This window comes from Athalia rosae, chromosome 1 (assembly GCF_917208135.1).
Source record: "Athalia rosae chromosome 1, iyAthRosa1.1, whole genome shotgun sequence".
In the NCBI taxonomy this organism is placed as follows: domain Eukaryota; kingdom Metazoa; phylum Arthropoda; class Insecta; order Hymenoptera; family Athaliidae; genus Athalia; species Athalia rosae.
Window position 1 is genome coordinate 1,385,554 of NC_064026.1, and position 20,708 is coordinate 1,406,261.

The 20,708-nt window shown below is 49.7% G+C and overlaps 1 protein-coding gene across 5 annotated transcripts in view; it reads right to left on the reverse strand.

Annotated features, from left to right (window-relative positions):
- The window catches only part of LOC105693444 (nucleolysin TIAR), a 360,079-nt gene that overhangs the window by 108,574 nt on the left and 230,797 nt on the right, over positions 1-20,708 (reverse strand). The window contains exon 1 of one of the 5 annotated variants that reach the window (XM_012413381.3): positions 258-1,813. The exons of the other annotated variants lie outside the window; for them this stretch is intronic. Coding sequence (XP_012268804.1) covers positions 258-420 — 163 coding nt within the window. The 5' untranslated portion in view covers positions 421-1,813. Of the gene's footprint in view, positions 1-257; positions 1,814-20,708 lie in introns of those variants that run through there. 5 annotated transcript variants of the gene reach the window in all.

Consider the following 20,708-nt stretch of genomic DNA (forward strand, 5'->3'; position numbering starts at 1 on the left):
TTGTCAGAGACGCGAACGATTACTCGAAAGTGATCTATAATCTGGACACCGAGTGATTGCCGACGAGGGAGGAGAAATGAATGGAACAATCGCCCCATTCAAGAGCGAAGAAGACAAGAATCGCGGACGAATGAATCGAGTTTTAGAGCGGCATTGAATCGAATCGAATCGAGCGGAGATGGAGGTGTAATCGATGCGTACGCGACGAATATATTTACAAGACACACATAGATTATAATCGAGAGATGATTAATAACCTGATTTGTTGGCTGCTGTTGCGGCGTGGGTCAGGGTGGCAGCTACCGCGCTGGTGAGCTTCGGTGGTTCGATTTTTTGCGGTACCGTGTGCGTTGGTATGGGCCCAGGATTCGTCATGGTGGTCATTGTCGTTGGCATCATCAAGGTCGACATGGTCAGCATCTTGACTAGACGCGGGTTCGCAGCTTTTCTTAAAACCAGCCACCGTTTCCCGCTCCTCTTAACACTACTGATGCTGCATTCGCGCGTTGAAATTACGTCGCATCGGTTCCCCCTGTTGATCACCGTTCCTCTCGCTCCGCCACCTCCTCCTCCTCCCCCGCCTATTCCCTTCCAATCCCGAATTATAACTAATTGGAATCGGATTATCGATCGGCCGATGCCTTTTGGGGAATCGTTCTGGAGCGGACCTTTGCCTGGACCTTTATCCCGAAACGTATGTAGGTACGTTCGCTCTACAAGGTCACGATTATCGCCTCGCCTCCGAAGTTCACCGTTGCAACCGACTTCTTCAACGTCCTCGCGTTGCACATGCTTCTCGATTCTCACTTATTTCCAATGATTTCCTTTTCTCGAGGACTCGTCGATATCTCGATTGTGATTATCGTCGTCGCGACCCACCGGGCTATTCTAGTATCATAATTGCGGCTCTCTCGTATCTGAGGTGCGACGATTCAACAACATCCGTGATCGGGTAGGCCGTACATACGTCGCGAGGTTCTTTTCACGGGGGCGGAGAATACCACCGGTCACGAAATTCACTAAATTTTATACACCCCCTGGTGTCGGGTATTGCGCTGCGTCCTCGCGCTTTCCCGTTATACACGCGTTTTTATAAGGTTTTATACGGTTTCGGAACGTTTTATAACGTTTTTATAGGGCTTCGCGCGCGGTTCTATGTCTGGTTTTATACGCTTTGCGACTTAAAGACGACAACGAGATTCCGCTATACCTATATTTTCATTAATCGTCTTACTTGCCCTTACGATCAAAACTCTCCCCTTCTCCTTGCTCTTCGATCACATGTACTTTTAGAGTAAACCTCTCCTTCTTTTTTATTTTTCTTCCTTTTTTTATTACATAACAACACCGACTACTTTCCAACGAAATTGTTATCCGTGATTCCGGTACACTGCGAGTATACGATAAACTTGAGAACGCGATACGCAAAAGCCGGAAGCGGAGACGGAGACGAGTAATCGCGAGGCGCGGAGGGTGAATACCGGGTGAAAATTCGGGGGGAGGGGTGATTAGCGTCGCGAGTTCCCGTTACCTCGTTTCCTTCGTTTTCTTTATTATTTTGTTATTTTTTGTTTTATTTATTTATTTATTTTTTTTATGTGTGTTATTTAAATACAAACGATATTTCCTTCTTTTGGTTTTTCTTTTTATTTTTATACCGTGAGTCGGAGTTTGTCGGTTCTTTTTTTTTCGTTCGTTACACGCTCCCTCGCTCACTCGTTGCTACCTAAGCTACGCACGGTGTTACGTCACGTCCGGCCGAGCAGAGAGTCGCGACTCGTCTGGCGGGGAAAGCGCGAAGGGATGGCTTTGCCTGCTTGCCTGCTTCCTAGCCCTAGACGCCCGGCGTCGCGACGCCGCACAGGCGCCGGCGTCCCCGATCAAACGCGGAATTGCACGAGTAACTGATACGACGCGACAGTCGCTCGCAGGCAACCTTATCGAGGGGTTGCAAAACTTTCGAGCTGCCCAGTCGAATAATTTGACAATTTTTTTTTCTTATTTTCTTTCTCCACTCGCCACGAAAGTTCTCGAAAATTTTTCAGCCTCCAGAACAGATCCATCCGTACCCCATGTCGAACGAAATGAAAATAAAAATGAGGTGCATTCCCTCACCTCGCGTTCGTTTTGGAATTTCGAAATTTACCTCTCGTAATCATTTTCCTGCATTTTTAATTTCCCCTCGTTCGAATGCACCCTCTTCGTTTCAGCCGGGTCGGGTTCGAAGGGGATAATCCGCGCGAATGAGGTTCGCTTCGCGGAAATCGGGTGGTAGATGCAGGAAGGGACGCTACCCGTACGGAGCACCCTCTGATCCCGGTCGGTGGTGCCGCCTGTCGGGTGGTTATCGAACTAGGGTGATTGCGATGCTGAAGGGTTGTTCTTTTCCCGGTGAGTTCTCCGAGAGGTAACGTTGAACGTGCGCTGCGGTGACATTGATGCTTGGAAAGAAGCTGCAAACGGTAGACCGCGGGGTTTCGCGTTACCTCGGCGTCTCCGGACCTCCCGAGACACGATATTCTCTCTCGTCTCGAGGGGTGACGACGAACGTGGATCATCTATGCGGCGATGATCCGCACCGTGTCAACCCCGTTACGTCCAAAGTTTCTGTCTACCCTAAGGTCAACCGCAAGGGTACAACTGGGAATGCAGTTGCATCGGATATAAGTTGTCTCAGTATAGCGTGCATCGGCGATGCGGAGCTTTGGCTCGACTTCAAACTCGTAAATAATTCTGTTTATAGTCGGTTGAGTGGCAGCGTTGTATCTACATAGATTTGAGTTTGGTGGTCGACGTTGGTAGAAACGGACAGAAGCTAGGGGGGATGTGGTAACGTACTGCCAGAAGCACCGGTGCCACTGGCAGCCGGCTACTGTGCCGATACCAACGTCACATGACCAACCGCCGACGCTTCTGGGCCACAGGGAATCTGAGCTATTGGCAACTGGGGAGGATATTTAGGGGACCGAAACTATACGGCTCGTAAATTCCCTTTAGAAGATGTCGAGGAACATCGGAGTTAATCCGGGGTAGATTCTGAGCGGAGCGGAACAACGTGAAGTAGAAGAAGAAGAAGACGGAGGATGGGGAAAAATCGGAGCTTGTTCGCGATTCTTCCGTCGGTCAGGGTCGTCGTCGGATCATCGAAAGGAAGGAAGAAAGAAAGAAGGGGGGGGGGGGGGGAGGAGGTTCGTACCTTGTTTCGCAACAACGCAACGGTGGACTGACGATGAAAACGTTAGAGAGAAACGTTCGCGGGATGCTGTGCCGCGGGTGCTGCAGGGGTCTGGAGTAGAGCCCGCGGGGCAAATTGCTTTGAAGCCGGGTCGTTGGGAGAGAAGGAGAGAGGAGAGAAATGGGAGGGGGGCGGGGAGGGGGAGGGAAGTTGGGAGGGGGAGGGAGGGCTGAGAAGGGATGGAGAAAGAGAGAGGGAACGAGAGTTGAACCTCTTAATTAGCTGCAATTACCGCAACATAGCAATGTCGGTTGAATCGCCCAGGGCTTCTTCCACTCAAACCACCCACGACCTCGATTCACGACCCACAACTCACCATCCACCATCCGCCATCTACCGTGTAGGCGGCAGCCCTTGCCTCACCTTACCTAACCTTACCTCATTCCCTTCTGCCCGCCTCACCTTCCCTTCGGCAAATCTACCCGCGGATAGGATCCGCCGTGGAGGAGCCAATTTACGATTAAATTCGAGCTAATAAGCGGAAAATAAAAATCTCTTTGTTTCGCTTTTGCGGCGGATACGGAGGGCACGCCAAGTATTGTGTAGTGTGGTAGAAATCCGTACAACGAACGTACGAGAGAAACAATCTTATAATAGGACCAGAAGCGCAAACAGATCGCTCACGCGTGCCACGCGGTGCATGGTTCTCCTCGGGGGCCACGGATCGCCCGGGGGTATAACGTTGTGTAGAGTCTGTTGCGGTAGCGGAAATCCGAACACAAGGGAACGAGTCGTTCGTCCTCATCTCTCGTCGCTGCTCTCGCATCGTGTAAAATAAAACGAATTTCACATTTTTCTTACAAGGTTGTTAATTGACAATTGACGATTTTTCTCTTCAACGATTCGCTACGTGGAACGCCGAGCGATCCCCCGGGGTGTTTGCGAGGGGTGGTGGTTTTCAGCGTTCTTCTTACCGTCGCTATGGCAGAAGAGATTACGTTACAAGTCGCGATCATCGAGTTGATCTAATTCCTTCGACTCACCGGCGAGATCTCGACCGCCGGTCGGCGAACTCGTAGTTGAGAATTAGCGCCGGGTTAATTTGAAAAATATACATAAAATTTTTTTTTTCCCCGGCTTTTCCCGGGCCTCCTCTCTCTAATCATGATATAGATCGTGGGCTATTACAACGGGGATGCCCGTGAGACACAAATTAACTATTTCTGTAGGCGCACGGTACGCGGTTATGGAGTTGTATTTTTCGTCATTACGCCGAAAGTAGAGAGCTGGCAGAAAAAAATGAAAGCGAACAAAAAAGAAAAGAAAAAAAAAACAAAAACGAAAAAAAGAAGAGAAAGAGCGAAAAAAGAGGGCGGGAGCGGAAAAACAAAAAAAATAGCCAAAAACGGCCGGTATCACGTATAGGCGCGGAGTAGTAGGGATATAACGCGGGTGGGCCAATTACGCCCGTCGATATTGCCATCGCTACGTGTAGCGTAGATAGGGTAGGTAACATTTATACATACGCGCACACATAGGTATTCGCGCATATGCCGTTGCAAAACCGGACTCGGAAATGGTGCGTGGTTTTACAGATTCGGAAATTAATAATTATATCGGTATAAACCCGCAGTCCACAAATTAATTAGCGTATTGTTACTCCCTACCGGTGGCGTAGCGACTACTGTTATTCAAGTGCTTGGTTACTGCCGCTGTTCCTGGAAGCCCCGTGCAGTATACGCCGGCACACGTTGCGAGTTCAATCCGGTGTGATGGTTTTAATATAACCGGAATGCGCGCGATGGTAATGTACAAAAATGTATTCATATTCGGATTATACGCAGTCTGTACAGTAACACCTTGGAGAACGCGACCAATCCTGCGTATTTCAACCCCCGACCGACACCGATTTTTGTCGCTCGATGATATTCCTGACATTTTTATTCCGTGTCACCGCGGCTACAAACGATGTGGATTCTCGCAAGCGAATCCGAAGATTTAACGGGTCAGATTTCAACCGCGTAACCTCGACTCCGGGTGTCACCGCCGCCAATGTATATTTCTTTCTCGCATTTTTTTCAAAGGAGAAACGAAACGAGGGAAAAAGTGAAAATCTATTCCCTTTCGGCAGCCCCCGAAAAATGGTTTTCTTTACGCGGTCGTAAACCGCCGACAAAATCCAAGGTCACGAGGTATTCCCGTATAACCAGCTACCCATCCTATCGTTCGCCCGTACCCGCTCGCTGTCTGCCGTATACACCGGTGCTAAATCCGCCGGCTCATGCGTATGCATATGGGGAAGTTCTCCCGGTCCCGAATCCCGGTCCCGGTTCCGAGTCTCTGGGTCGTAGATATTGTACGAGCAGGCGAGGGGGTCGTAGCGCGCGTAACGCGCATCGAGCACAGGAGTAAAGGGATAACGTACGCCGTATTCCCCAGGTGGCTGGGGTGACGCTGTTCGCCGGTAGAATGTGGTTGATCCAGGTGTGCGTGGGAGGACGGTGTTGAGTGCGTGCGTGAGTATGTGGCTTGATGCGAGGATCAGTCAATAATTCATACATTCATCTCGGTTATTATGCCACTATACGTCCCCTTCCCCCTTCCCCCCTGCCACCCTTCCCCCCTTCCGCCCTTCCACCCCCGGAACACGCCGCAGGACGAGGCGACCGACGCGGCACGGAGCGGAGTCTGGAGAGAAGATGAGAGAATCCCGATGTACGGGGTGTATCTCGTCGCTGTCGCGGCTTTAAGGGACGTGGGTTGTTTGCCCCCCTTCCGCGCTCCCCTTTCCCGCCCCCCGTCCCTGCTCGCCCCGCGTCGTCGGTACCTACGCGTAAAATTAAAACCCGTCCAGCTGCGATTACTTACTTCGTTCGGGTGGTTCACGGTGAGGGTTCGAGGGGGTTGGAAACAGGGAGTTTGCCGGAGTAGCTCCGCAGCGGGCTGAGCGGGCGCCTGTTTGTCTTGCGCTAATTAACTGAAGGTGAAATATTCTCCCGCGACGCCCGGAGACTTTTCCATTTTCCACGAGGTAACCAACAGCTGCCCGCCGCTGCACCGTTGTGAAAAAGAGAAATACGCAATTGCGCCGACTGACGGATCGGCGAATTTCGTGCTAAAGGAGAAAAAAAAAAAAAATGAACGAAACAAATAATCGCGAAGACTAGCGAGAAAGATAAGACAGATGACGGAAATTGTTACAACCTCGCGGTGTTATCCGTGGTAAATTTTTTGGACTATATATATGCCTCGGCGGAGGGGTGGATACGAGGGTAGGGGTAGACGATGGCGCACGCTTTCCTATAAGCGACACGTGGCACTGCGGGGGGGGGGGGGGGGGGATTATAAAAGCGGAAAGATTTCATCGTATTTTCCATTTTCGAATCACCCCGGCGCACAACTCCCGGAAAAAAATATATTCAAAAACTGTAGAACTTTTCGGAGCGAAATTCTGGGGAAATGTAAAATTGATTTCCCTAGGTGTCCCTGCGGGGGTGTTTCACCCGTTTCAACCGTATCGGAACTCCCCGAATCCGCGTTGACCATCGGTTATTGCATACATCCGGGACGCTCTCCTGATCGAAATTACGCCCTCGAACAAACAACGGAATTTTCTCCATATTTCGCTACGCGCGCGCTTCCGAAACTGTGGCGAATAATGCCGGACAAAAAAAAAATGGCGACAAAAAAAAAAAAAAAACCAACTGCGCCCATATTCGTCCACCTCGAAGCGAGGTAGCTCAAGGGTGACCCGATATCCTTTTTTTCCTTGTACTTCTTTCAAAAAAAGGGGTCGAAAAGATTTTCTCAAGATAAACGTAAGAATAAAATTTCTTTTCGGGGTTGGTTAAATATAAGGAGTACGTGGGACCCAGGGTAAGAACGGCAGCAGCAGCAGCAGCAGCAGCAGCAGCAGCGAAGAGCGGAGGGGGTAGGGAGCGAGGGTTAAGGTAAAGCGGTGAAAAACTTTTGACGCGCGGTTAAATAGTGAGGAGAGACCCCCCCCGGCGATTAATAACATTTATGATGAAAGACTCGTCGGCAAATTAAAAGAAAATTAATTCCGGTTACCTTTATATTCCGAGCGACGTTAACTTTCTTCTTTCTTTCGTTTTTTTTTTTTTTTTTTTTTTTTTTTTATTCCCTCGCTTTCTCCTCTCTCCTCTCGCATTTCTTTATTTCTTTTCTCTCGCTCCGTTCGCTTTGTTTCCCCGAACAGAATAAATGTATTATTAGGGCTGTTTATCTTAGAAAATTGGCTCCGCAAACCAAACGTATATATTTATATACACCTACCCACCTACCTACCTACCTACCTACCTACCTACCTACCTACCCACCTACGTAGGTTTACTTCGAGTTGGTTCTACATTGTTTCGCATTGTTTCTTAGCTAGCAAACTAACTATACGATCGTCGCTTAATAATCAAGACAGTCTCTCCACCCCTCCCTCCCCCTCGCCCCAACCCCCTTCGCAATCATCTCATTTCGCTTTCTTTCCTTCCATTTCCTTTGCTCTTTTTTCTCTTCCACCCTCCCTTACGATCGAGCAACGCGACTGGATGGTTTGCGGCTAACTTATCGCGTCGTAGAGGAGATGGCGGCGAAAGACGGAGAAAAAGCGAGACTCGAGTGGATTAGAAGAAGCATGCCGGAAAATCGGTGGGATCGTTATTACGGGCCCATCATCAGGGAAAACTACTTTTACCCTTACTTCGGCGTAAGCTGCACACCGGTAAGAAATTACAGTTCGCGCTACGTGGACTCGTTCAGTTGCGGGACACCACCCCAAGCTCTCCTTTCCCTGGACCGTGGAAGAAAGACATCCGGAAAGACGTCCGGTGCTGCAGCGTTGCGGTAAGTGTAAGCGGGTAGTTTAAGAAGGGTTCGCGGCGAGGGGGGGAAGAAAGAAAACCGTAGGACTTTAATTAGGTTCTATCTTAGCCGCAAGACCCCGCAGCACCGCCGGGTTGACAAACTGCCACCGTCGTTCGTTCGTTTACTCGACGAGTGTCCGCGGGTCGCCGCGGTAAATTGGGAGGGCGGCGTACCGCGGGATTTTTTGGTTACTCGTGAACCGTTGAACTCGTTTCCCGTGGTATTGGAAATTATTTGAATACGATTCGTCCGTTGGACGGGTGTATGGAGATTTTCGGCCCGGTTAAATACGACGATTGCAATTTCCATTTCATTAGTTGGATTAGCGGACACGTAGGTATATATACCAGCCGATGTTTGATATCGTACTCGGGGTATCAATATTTAGTGTTGCGACAGACGCGTTTACGCTCTGATTAGTTGACTAGAAATTTTCGTTCCACTCGGCGGTCCGGGTTTCGCGATCACGTATAAACTACGGGGGATTCCGAGACGTGGGTACCACCGTCGGTGTTTACCGTTGTACACAGTTTGACGAAGGGATACGCTGCCGTACAGTCGTATCGAAACAGTACCGCGGGGGGGGGGGGGGTAACGGAAAACGGAGAACAGATAGCGATCCTCGTTTCGTCGTCTAACTAAGTGCATTAAGCGAGAGAAAGAGGAACGGAGCGAGGGAGCGGACGTCCATGAAAATGGAACGGTATACGACGTACATACCTATACAAATGTCCTGCGAGAGGTGAAAGCGGAAGCCGCGAAACGCCCTCGTTTTCAACGGCGCGGGGTAAAAGGTGTGGGGTTGGTGGGCGGGGAGGGGCAGGGAGGGTTTGTCACACGGCACTACTTTGCTCTTTCAGGGATGAAGAGAAAAGGGGCGTCGGGGGCGTCGGGGGGGTCGTTAACCGACAACAAACAAATTAATACAAACCCCCGTCAAACTTGGAACCAGCTGCCGCCCGCGACTTGCGAGGGTGTTTCGCGTTTTCCCTCGCGCTACGGAGAGGGAGCTACGGCCACGGCCGCCGCTAGTATGTGCCGTCGGATAATGCCAGTTTATGTGTCGGGGGGGGAGGGGGGGGGCGGAGGGCAGTGGCTCTCAAGAGCCAGGGGAATCCGAGGGTGGAAAAAAAAATACCGTCGAAGAGTAGAAAGAAGTAAACGGAAGAAAAAATGAAACCGGTCCAACCGGAGGGTCGGGGGAACCGAGGGGAACCGAGGGGCGTACCGGGGCCCCGGCAATTGTTTCGATAAATTCCGTCGAAAGTTCAACCCCCGAAGCGCGATCCTCGCCGTTCTTTCGGCCGAGCACCGCTGCGGGCGAGTCCCGCGTTTTCCTAGTTCAAATATAGCTACTTGGTTAATGGCATCTCACCGTCCCGTTTCGTCTCGGGACGTTTAGACCTCGCGCGCCATACAAGCTCGCAGACGCTTTTGCCACCGTGCGGCTGAACCCCACCCTCTCTGACACGGGTCCGTAACCCGAACCTTATTCCCTCGCCTCCTTTATACCAACAAACGCGCCCTCAGTTTACCTTAATCCATCCTTTCCCACCGACGACCCGGAGGAACCGCCACCCCTCGACGGTTCGGGCGTTAGGAACTGATTGCAGATCGAACTCCGATAGTGGAAATTATGTGAAGATTCGCGACTGGGTTTTAGGTAACCCGCGACCGTCCTCGTAGGCGCTAAACGAGCGAAGGGTTGTTACGAATTACACGTCGTATATATAGGGTACCGATAGTATTTCCGCCGACACCCTTCTGCGAACGGTAGAGACGGGAATGCGCGGTCGGGTTTCTGGTACCGGTTCGTCGGAGAAAAATAAGTAACTGCACCAACAAGTATGATAATAACGGCGGCGGCGGCGGCGCGTTGGTAGCCGTAGTTGTAGAAACAGTGGCACGGAACGAGGGAAGATTTATTTTTTCGCGTTAGTTGGAGGAATTCAGTTCATCCGTGTAACTAACAACTGCAACGGGGTTCGGTATACCGCGCGGGGGGCGAGTGTAGGTGATAAATTTAACAAACTATGAACACCGCCGCGTATATAATACCGACCGTACCCGACTCGACAAAAATATACACCCGGACAGGGTGTATCCTCTCGCGATCGCGGCGCTACCGATCCCCTTGTACACCTTTCCCGCGTCGGCCTCGCCAATCGCGAAGAAAGACGGGCGGGAAAATAATTCATCCGACTGCTGACCGTCCGGTTGCGGGAAAAAGAATTATTTTTCCACAGTGCGGCCCTGCACGCACCTCGTCATCGTATCTTCCCTCGGCCTTTCACCTGTAAGGACTGCAGTCGGGCCACCGCGGACGCGGCCATTACCGCGATAATATCTCGGGGAGTGCGGCACAAAATGCCCAATTAGGTGTGAAAAGGGTCGAAGCGAGGAAAGGAGGGGGGGGGGGGGGGGGGGAGAGAGAGTTATAAAAAGAATAAGAATGGATAAAAAAAAAAAAAATAAAAATGAAGAAAAGCATTTGAATGGGTGGAACGAGGCACCGCGCGATGAGCGAGCACAGTGGAGGGAGTCGGGGGTTTTGCGCAATGCGCTCGCCGCTGCAGTGCGAGGGTTTACTTCTGATCCTCGCGTTCATCGTCGCGGGTTACCCGCCGGCGTTGCCGTTGCAACCCCCGGAATCGCGACACTTCGCCGAAGAGCCAAAATCTCTGGAGGCCTCTCGGGAGATACTCGAACATCGCCAGGTGGGGGGAAAATATTACCGCTGGCATTTTTCGCCATCAATCTCGGAGGATCTACGAGCTCGAATAACGTCGCGTTTCGTAGATAGGCGTCGCGGTACGTCTGCGGGATACGTTGACGTTTCAAAGTCGGATTAATTTTTGCGAATATATTCGTCGAGTTCCCGCGTGCGTTGTACCGACGCCATTTCAACGAGTTACCTAGGGGCTAGAGAGCGCGAGCCATTTGCAGCAAATAATGCAAAAGGGGGGTAACGCGTTGAACTCGTTGAGCTGTGAAAGCAACGCGACAGAAATTCACTCGTATACCTGTTGTTTTCATAATAATTACAAACAATAAACAATATTCCGAGGCAGCTGCTCGCTCACTAGCCCCGGGGTCCGCGCTGCACTCCGCGGCCCCGGTTTCGGTTTCCCTGCAGTTTGTACACTCGTCGCTTTTCCCCGGTCACCGGACGGCTCAAACTTGACCAGATTCAAATATTGCCGAACCGTTATTATTTCGCCATGGGACTCCCTCGGGCTTTATATTCTCCCGTGTACACGCGCCATCTGCCGATACACGCGTACGATCGACGCTACATGACCCGCTATCAATCCGGCGGTTCGCGAACACGTGCCAACCGGAAATGGTAAAGCGGACGAGAAAATAAGAGGAGAATTTTGTATCGGCGCAACGGCGCTGGGTATTAACGGTGTCGGGTTTTGTTGCTCGGGAGTTGTTTACTTAATTAAAATGGGCCGGAGAACGAGAGGGAGATACGATTTTACGTTAGGCAGATATCGCGCCTCGTGTACAGGCAGTTTCTAACTTGCTACCTCGGTAACAACAACCCAGTGCACCAGTGTGCAGTTTGCAGTTACAGGGGGAAAACTTGGAGGTGCGAATTATTCGCTACACACGCCGATGAGTTCGTCGAAACTTCGTCGGGGGATGCGAAACTTTTGCTACATGCGAGTAGAATGCGTGTGCCACATCTGATCGACGATGTTATTTTCCAAACTTTGCTACCGTCGCGTCGTGCGCTTATTTTTGACGTTGGAATTTTTTTTTCCAGCGAAGGATCGCGCCGCGCCCGAACCCCTTCGGGGAACGAGTCGTACTACGGTTTGACAAAACGATTCGGAAGTTACACCAAAGCGTAAACCGTGTACAGTCGAGAGGAGCGGTGGTGTTCTTCCCTAGATCGGTGGAAGTAGTTTTGATTATGATCGTAACGATACACACTTTACAGCTTACTGGTTAAAGCCCCGAAGTTGCAGCTGGTAGTTTCGAGTTTCAAGTTTCCAGTTTCTAGTTGCCAGTTTTTAGTTTCCAGTTTCAAGTATCAAGTTTAAAGTTCTCACTTTTTAGCCGGGCGATGCAGGGGTGTATACTTATACCCCTGCGTAGGCGGTGCCTGCGAAAGTCAGCCTTCCTTCACCGACGCGCTCCTGTACGGGTGACGTGGCTAGTCCAACGGCGGAACTTCGCAACCCATTACCTATTAAAGAACCCTTTATTGAATTCCATGCACGCGTGTACGGTAGTGCCCGGGATCGATCTCATCCAGTATCTATGAACGCGAGAAAACTTACCGATTGCCTGTGAGTTCTGCGAAGCATGTGGAAAAGATGAGCAGACAACCGGGGATAATAAAGGGAAGAGTAACCGAGTATCGGGACACGGTAGTTGGTCCGTCGCAGATTCCACCGTGTCGCAAAGGTGGACCGCCGAGTCTACCGCAACCCCTTCCTCTCTCCATTCCGCTGCACTCGCCACCGCGGGGCATGCATGCATTTGCCTTGTGCCACGCCGGTTTTTCTTTCTATTATTCTTCCTTACGTACCGCATCTTACCCCCTCCCGCCCCCCCCCCCCCCTCCCCCTCCCTCCTCGTTCCCCCTTTCCTCTTGCCAGTCGCTATCATATTTCAGGGAAACCCACCCTTCCGCACGGTATACACATTTTCGTTCTCATACCTATAGGGGTATGTGTATTTATAGACACAGCGCATACGCGAAATCATAAAGTGGCCATCCTTTGCCGTTTGTATCGGTAGGAGGCATGCGGCTGATGCGGATGCGGAGGCCCGTAGGCACGTCCAGCATTGACGACTGTTCCTTTATTTTTCATTTTCCATTTTCCATTCTACATTTTACAACCTCTCTCGCTCCTCGCCTCCGGCTCCTTTTGTGATATGCACTTCTCCTGACTACCGCAGACGTTTTTTTTTTTTTCTTTTTTTTTTCTTTTTTTTCGTACCAACGATATCCGTTTCTTTCTTTATTTATTTCGTTTTTTGCGCATACGCCGACCGCACATCGTTGCACCAGGTGTTGCATCAATATTATTCCACGTCTCCGAAGCTTCTTATTTTCCGATCGTCTCGTTCACGCCGAACTCGAATATAAAGTACACGTCGACGAAACTATATCCGTTACGCGGCGGTCAGTCCGCGTAACCGAAATCACCCGTCATTTCTTGAGAACGTTGCGGTTCGCGAGAGAGAGAGAGAGAGAGAGAGAGAGAGAAATTCACTCGGACTCGCCTCGGAGACTTTTACTACGTAAATTTTCTGGAGTATAACGTGAAACTCGAGAGCTTTCGGAAGTGGAAAGATAAAAAAAAAAAAAAAACTGTTCCATTCCCTTTGGATAATCGTGCGACACACGAGATAAGGCATTGGGCGCCGCTGTTCGCGGAGTAGTACGCGTCAGGCGAGCTCCGTCCGGCTTTGCACCCCCTAAAAGCATAACTCCCGCGAGGACCTTAACAAAAAAATAAACTTTTTCATTCCGCCTAACGTCCGGCTCAGCCGGATTTATGCGCCCGGCCGTTCGCTCGCGTGTTTACGGGAGTGGACCGCAAGAATGCCACCAAGTCCCGTTCCCGTTCCCGTCCCCGTCCCCGTCCCCGTCCCCGTTCCCGTTCCCGTTACCGTTTCCATCCCCGCGCCACGCTCGGGACTAAGGGGTAGACATATAACTACCGGTAGATGTTGCGCCTACTTTCGAGGCTTACGCGTGTGTGCGTACGTGTCCTCGGTATAAAACGTGCATCGCGTACACCCCTGCACCCCGACACGTACGGTATATGGCCGGCCGAAATTGCGGGCGTTGCTTGTTTTTCGAGGTGCAGGTTTCATTATACGCATGCCGGTGCTGCGTTTGGAATTATACCGCTGAATTATTTCCGCATTTTTGGTCAGCTGCCCAACACGCTTACCCGGACCCACCCTCAACCCCCTCCCTTTGCCCCTTTTCGAACCCCTCGCCACCCACCCGAGAAAGCCGCACGCGATTTCACCGCGAACTACCGCGACCGCCTTCTTCGCAGCGTTTCCACCGCGGAATGTATATAGATATATACACATTTCTTCATTTTATGTATTTTTCATTTTCTGTGCCGACCCTCCGTTTCATTTCTCGCCCTTAATTTTCCGTCATCGCCGCCGTTCCCACCCTTATTCCGTATCGTTATGAAACGGTAAACTACACACCAACTATTCAGTTCGCACACAATAAACCGTTCTTCGCATGATGAATGTGCGGGGCTCCGCGTTAACCACTGGAACGTAATAGAGCCCCTTTGAATAATGCGTCCGAAAGAGGCCACTACGACGACTAGTTTTACACGTGTAATATAACGCGACTTCGACCCTCCCTCCCTCCCGAACCAGCCTCCAACACCCTCAACTCGCTCAAATACCAACACGTCTGCTACACTCCTCTACTGCAGTCTATGAGAAGGGTGTGGGGAAAATCAATCGAGTTTCATCCGACACTTTAATTCTGTACCGGAAGTGTGGCGTATTTTTCTAGATGCATTTGACGCGGCCACTTCAATGAGGTAACAAACTAGAATTTCGCGAACTACCTGGGTCGGTTAATAATACGTTTTCGTTGAACGCGCATCGCCAGCGGCTACGTCGAGACAGCTTTATCGATTAGATATTTATTTTTCGATGATTTTATCGGGTCGGTTACAATCAATCGGGGATTCGGAGTCGTAGGAGGGAATACGACACCGACACCTGTAGCGTGGGATTAAAAATCTATTTCGGAAAATGTTGTTCAAACATTGACGGATTCCAGCTGGGTCGGATGTTGTTTTTCTCGTTTTTTTCTCGATATTTACCGTCTAGTCGCACGTCTAGCCGATTGTTAATTAAATTGTACTCGTGACGAGTGTCTGCCGAGCGAGGCGGAGCGGGGAATAAAGGGACGCGAGAATCGCGAGAATCGCGAGGGAATTTTGATCGCGTATATCGCCGTGTCGGAGTGCTGCTAAATATCCAAATCGTCTTTCAAGTACTCCAGTTCTCGGAGTTCTCACTCCGTCGACTCTCGTCGTTTCATGTTAAAATTCTCTCTGTCAAAGTAACGCCGTCTATATATACATATATACACATATACATATAGGGTGCACACAAAAAGGTGTCAGCGAAGCACCGAAGACGACCCCGTGGGACGGAGCCGGAGTATCTTTTTCAAACGTACACAACTCCATAGTAATTAGCATTTCAGAGACAGTTGACGCTCTCTTTTATTTTTCATTTCCATAGTTTTTATTTTCTCTCTCGCTGCCCATACACATCTGATCTATAATTCTCTTTAATTCACCCGCATTAAAAGCTTTTTAAGACGAAAGCTACCGGTCGCTCGTGTACACACCTACTTGTACGAAGGTTCCACATCCTCGCAAAAATCTACATACACCTGCAGTTCTGAATCTGTATTTTTATTTATTTTTTTTTTTTTGCTTCGGGGGGGGGGGGTTTATCTGCACCTCGAGATCAATACCTCGTCGGGGGCGACAGATTTTTGTGGTGTTGCGGGTCTTTCTGTCGAACAAGAAGAAAAAAAAAACAACAACAAAAATGAAGCAGCGATTCTCCTCCCGAATTCTCCAATATACGTGCGAGGACATAAATAAGTATTAGATAGCGGGTACGGGTCTACGTGGGTACGTGTCCTAAGTGTTTATTGCCTATATACCTTACGCTATAGCGTCATGTGCCGAAGCGAGTTGCGGGTGTTTGTAAAGGGGTGTTTGTCGGGGGGGGGGGGATGGTTTTCGCGTCGCGGGTGCAGCGGAATCGAGTAAAATATGACGTGCGATATAACGTCGGTGATGCGAGAGATTCGGTATCGCCGTACAGCGAGGACGGTGTGCGGCTTTTCGCGGCGTCGACTTTGCCCGGTGAAATTAAGAAGGTTTTCAGTCCACGAAGACCAATCGCCGGCCTCGAGCTACGTCGGTCGTATCTCGCGGCGGGGAAAAGTCTATTTGTGAGGAGGGTACGCCGGACGATCTCGGAAACGTCGCGCGTATCGCGGTGGAAAAATACCGAGAGTACGGAAGAGCGGAAGAGCGAGAGACAACGGGATAAGACGAGCGAGGATAACACCCATCGAGACAAATGTGGGTAACAAATTACCCGGCGACAACTCCGAACACCACCCCTCTTTTTTGTTTTTCGAATATATATTTGTGCGGAGCTAGTTTCTGATAAGTGGAGTATAACGACCGGCAGGTGGACGGATCCGGACACGAGAATGAAACATATTCCGTCTTGAGGGAGAAAAAATAAATAAATAAATAAATAAATATGAAAAATAAAAAAGAACAAATAACGTGTGGAGCGGTGATTTAAATGAGAAGAAACGAGTGAAATGAGAAACAAAGAAAAAGTGAAGAGCGGAATAACAAAGTGAAAAAAGAAAGAGAGAGAGAGAAAGAAAGAAAGAGAGAAAGAAAGAAAGAAAAAGCAGAGCTTACAGCGATTTCCTGCGGGTGCAATGCAGTGTTGCTGCCGCTCCCGCTGCTGCCGAGGTTGAATTTAGAGTTTCTGTGAAAAATAACGGGGCGTCGACTGGTTTGTAGTAGTAGGGGAGGTAGCGTTGATAATGATGGTGGTGGTGGTGGTGGTGGTGGTGGTGGAGTCTGAAACAGAGTTGCGTTTGCGTTGACCCCGAAGGCTTTCGCGAAACGGTGCGCATAATTACACGCTCAAGGGAGTTCACCACCCGGTTTATACCTACGACCTACCTACCGACGACCTACCTCTGACCACCTCGCTCGCTCGCTCGCTCGTCCGCCTAACAGTTCGCCAGTTCGCCAGTTCGCTTATTCGTATAAAGACAAGAGCGAACGTTGCACGGGTGACGGTTTGAGCGTAACCCACGTAGCGCCGGTATACCTATAAACGTATACCTACATACCTTATACGGAGTGATGAAATTGTTTTACAGCCTACGGAGTATAACGTAAATTAACGCGGGCTCGCACCTCCTCCGTATCCACCGCGTATCCCGGCTCGCACGCTAGGCACGCGCAAAAAAAATTTGCGGTATTCGTCATCGCCAACGGTTCCGCTTTATTCTCTCATTTCTCTCGAGCGTTGCGTTCTTCAACAATTCGCACTTCGATTTTCGATCTCCGCCATTTCGGAGACTAAAATTTACATCGATGCGAACTCGGTCTTTCGGAGTAGCGTCCCGCTCCGGTTACAGGTACATAGGTACTTGATAATCATCATCGTCGTTATTCGGGGTCGCGGGCAAGGGGTCGGAGAGCATTACGTAGAAGGGAGAGATCGGGCCGTTGGAACGTAACGGAACGCAGAACGGAGTGAAACGAGTATACAGAGAACCTCGGGCGTATTTTGCTTACACAAGGTTAATATATGCGAACCGAGGTCCAGAGAGGTGGTCCACGGGTTCACCCAAGTTGCCCGAGGCCCCGTGAATTGGACATCTCGTGAGTTAGCGCTGAGCCGTCTGTTTGCCGACAAAGCCAAGAGGTTAATTAATTAACTACTTTTTACTTGGGCCTGTTTGCTCGCTTGTTTACCCCCTTCTCCCTTTGTTTATATATATATACATATACATACACATCCATACATATACGCATACATACGTATACGTACACGTGTACGTACGTATGTATGCAAATATACATATTCCGGAGCTGTGTTCGTTCGTAATTGTTAGAGATTCGCGCGCCGGGGTCCCGCCCGAGGTACAACATATTCGGAGTTGGGTCGAACATGTAACGACGTCGCCAGAAGGATGAGATCGAAGAACGACGGGGGTTGATATTTCGCGTTATCCGTCGATGCGTCGGTATCGCGTATCGGGATATCGCGCGTACGCGCGTATACGTGTGACCGGCGAACGCCGCGTACACCGGGTGAAAAAAACCGGTGGGTCGAATCCCGCGCAGAGGCCGGCGGTTTTGCTGGTTCCATCGGCGTTCGGGTGTTCGACGGTTATAAATTCTAATTACCGCTGTCAATCGGCTTCGAAAGGCCCATACGAAAATTTGGTAAAACTCGTAAATTCGCGGACGATGACAGTGTGACCGGAATTTTTTTCCATTCTCCCATATCTGCACGGACAGAGGGAGGGGGTTCTACGCGCGCCACGGTAGCCTGTAGATAAAATTTGTGATAGTTACCCTCATGTTTCACGAGGAACGGTAGAGAGGAATATGCGCTACGGAGTGCTGCCTATTACCAACACATTTATAGGATAAATAAATATTATACTCGTCGACATGGCGGTGCACGAAAAACGCGCACCATGCATAACGTTTTAGTTATACCACTATACTGGATGTTAATGCTATCGCGTATAACGTACGCGGCGGCCGTGTACACGGACGTATATTATTGTGGTGCGGGAGGAATATCATCTCTACGTTCGACGAATGTTGCCAGTCGAGTACATATATATCTGATATATTCCGCAGCGGTAATAACGGCAGTTCGTTCCGGCGGCGTACTTGAATCGAGCGTTTAATTTGATGGGTGGGTTTTGGCGAAACTGGATGATTCAGGAAGAGCCGACGCGTATAGATATACCCGAAGAAAAGGAGGCTGCGGGCTATAGGTGCGGCTATTTTTATTGGAGGGACTCGAAGGGTATCGAACTGGCGTATGTAAATTTTTGTCCCGTGGAATGGTTTATTCAAACTCGCATTTGGAGGTAGGCGGGGGGTCGGTTGGGTATGTATGCTTCATGCCACTCCGAGAGAGAAGCGAGAGAGAGAGAGAGAGAGAGAGGGAGAGAGAGAAAGAGAGCAGCCAGTTCACAGTAAAACCTGTTATAATAACGTAAAATATTCATTCGTTTTATTACATCAAATATTCGTTTTTGTTACCGCCGCACGCAGTTCTCCATTTCGTCTCTGCGCCCCCCCCTACTTTTTTTCTCTATTTTCCATGGCTGAAAAAATAAGGGTGAAACGGGCAGTGCCGTTCCATCTCTCCCTTCGGCCCTATTCCGTTTCCCTCGCTCTTGCCATCCCTTCGAACCTCCCCCCCCCCCCCCCCCCAGCCTCCCGATCAACCTTCGTATCCACGCAGCTGGGTAACGCTACGTTTCGTAATTCACATCGCGATCAGACCACCGCGTGTGTGCGGCAGAAAAATCACGTGGCTCTCCTTCAAAAGACATGGCAAGAGGGAAGAGAAAAAAAAAAAAAAAAAACAAGGAAGAACAAAAATTATACGAAACACGAGGGCTTCGTAGGAATTTGTCCCGCTACGATTTAGTTGTACGGGGTTCTAAATTTTCCACATCGTCGTCGTCGGGCAATCGCCATGACTTTTTTGCCGTATACTTGTTCCAGATTGTAATCTCCCCCCTCTCGTTTCCCCCCCAGATTCTCGGATCGAAGATCGTCGCAAATTATCGAATCCTATTTTGAGTAAATTATTTCTGCGCTGTTCGATCAACGGCAATCTACCGCGCCACCTTTGTATCAAGATCGTTCGATCGCTCGTCGAAATTTGACGCGCTATTTATTAGACACAAACACGATCAGCGCGAACAGGTTATACGGATGAGTGGCAGGTCGTGGGGTGGTGAAAAAGGGCTCGAGGGCGTGCGGATTTCCGTTCGTCTTCCAAGAATTATTTGATCCACGAATTTGCCATAAAATCGGGATATCGAGTCCGCGTCGTCCGCTTAATAATGCAGTTGCTCGTGCCGGCGGATGTACACGGGGCACAGGGATTCTCGTCTAAGGGCAGAGAGACCTGGCTTAATATTTCACAACGTATTTCCGCCACTCCGTCAGGAGGAAGATGGAGAGTCGAGAGAAAAAAGGAAAATGGAGAAAATAAATGCGTAACATTCTTCCGATACGCCCGCGAAATTTCCGAGTTTACGTGGAAAGAAAAAAAAAAAAATACGTCGCAAGAAAACCGAAGGAGTTTGCCGATAATTAGCATTTGTTTTCCCCCCGGGTCCTGCCCAAGGATTAGTCGTTGGCGCACTCTCGGGCGATCGCGCGATCGTATAATTCTCAACTGCGCGTTACATATTATCATACCGTGTATGAAATGGGATTTAGCAGTTGTGAAAAGGAAAGAAAATCGAAATAAAAGCAAAGAAATCGGGAAAAAAAAAAGGCGTGCGGTACACGGTTGCAGCCAGCTGGGTTATGCAAATCTAGAATTAGATAAAGGTGGCTTAGGCGGGTACAATATAGGTGCATATGATTAACGAGGGGCGTATGTGCTACGTATACGATATTCGAGACATGTATAGATCGCATACTTATGTGTCCGTTGAACGCGATCCGCTTTAGCTAGCCATTATTATACTCGTGTAATATCTTTGGTGGGGCGGGAATACCTGCGTGTAACGATATACGTAACGTTATAATGTAATACAGGTGTATCCATAGACATTATATTCGTAGCAACTACAGCGTTTTCAAGTAATACAGGCTACGAGTAAACTGCGTGGTTAATGTACACCTATCGCAGGTGTATTCGTTATATAATATAACGCCCGCTACGGAATCAACCTGTACAAAGCGTTGCGCGGCGCGGCGCCAGCTCAGCACGTAGAGTCTGGCGCGTGATTGATTACCGGCTTATCAACGTTTTAATTTTAATTTTTAATTATTCTTCAGCTATTCCCCGCTAGCCGGTATCGCGTTTT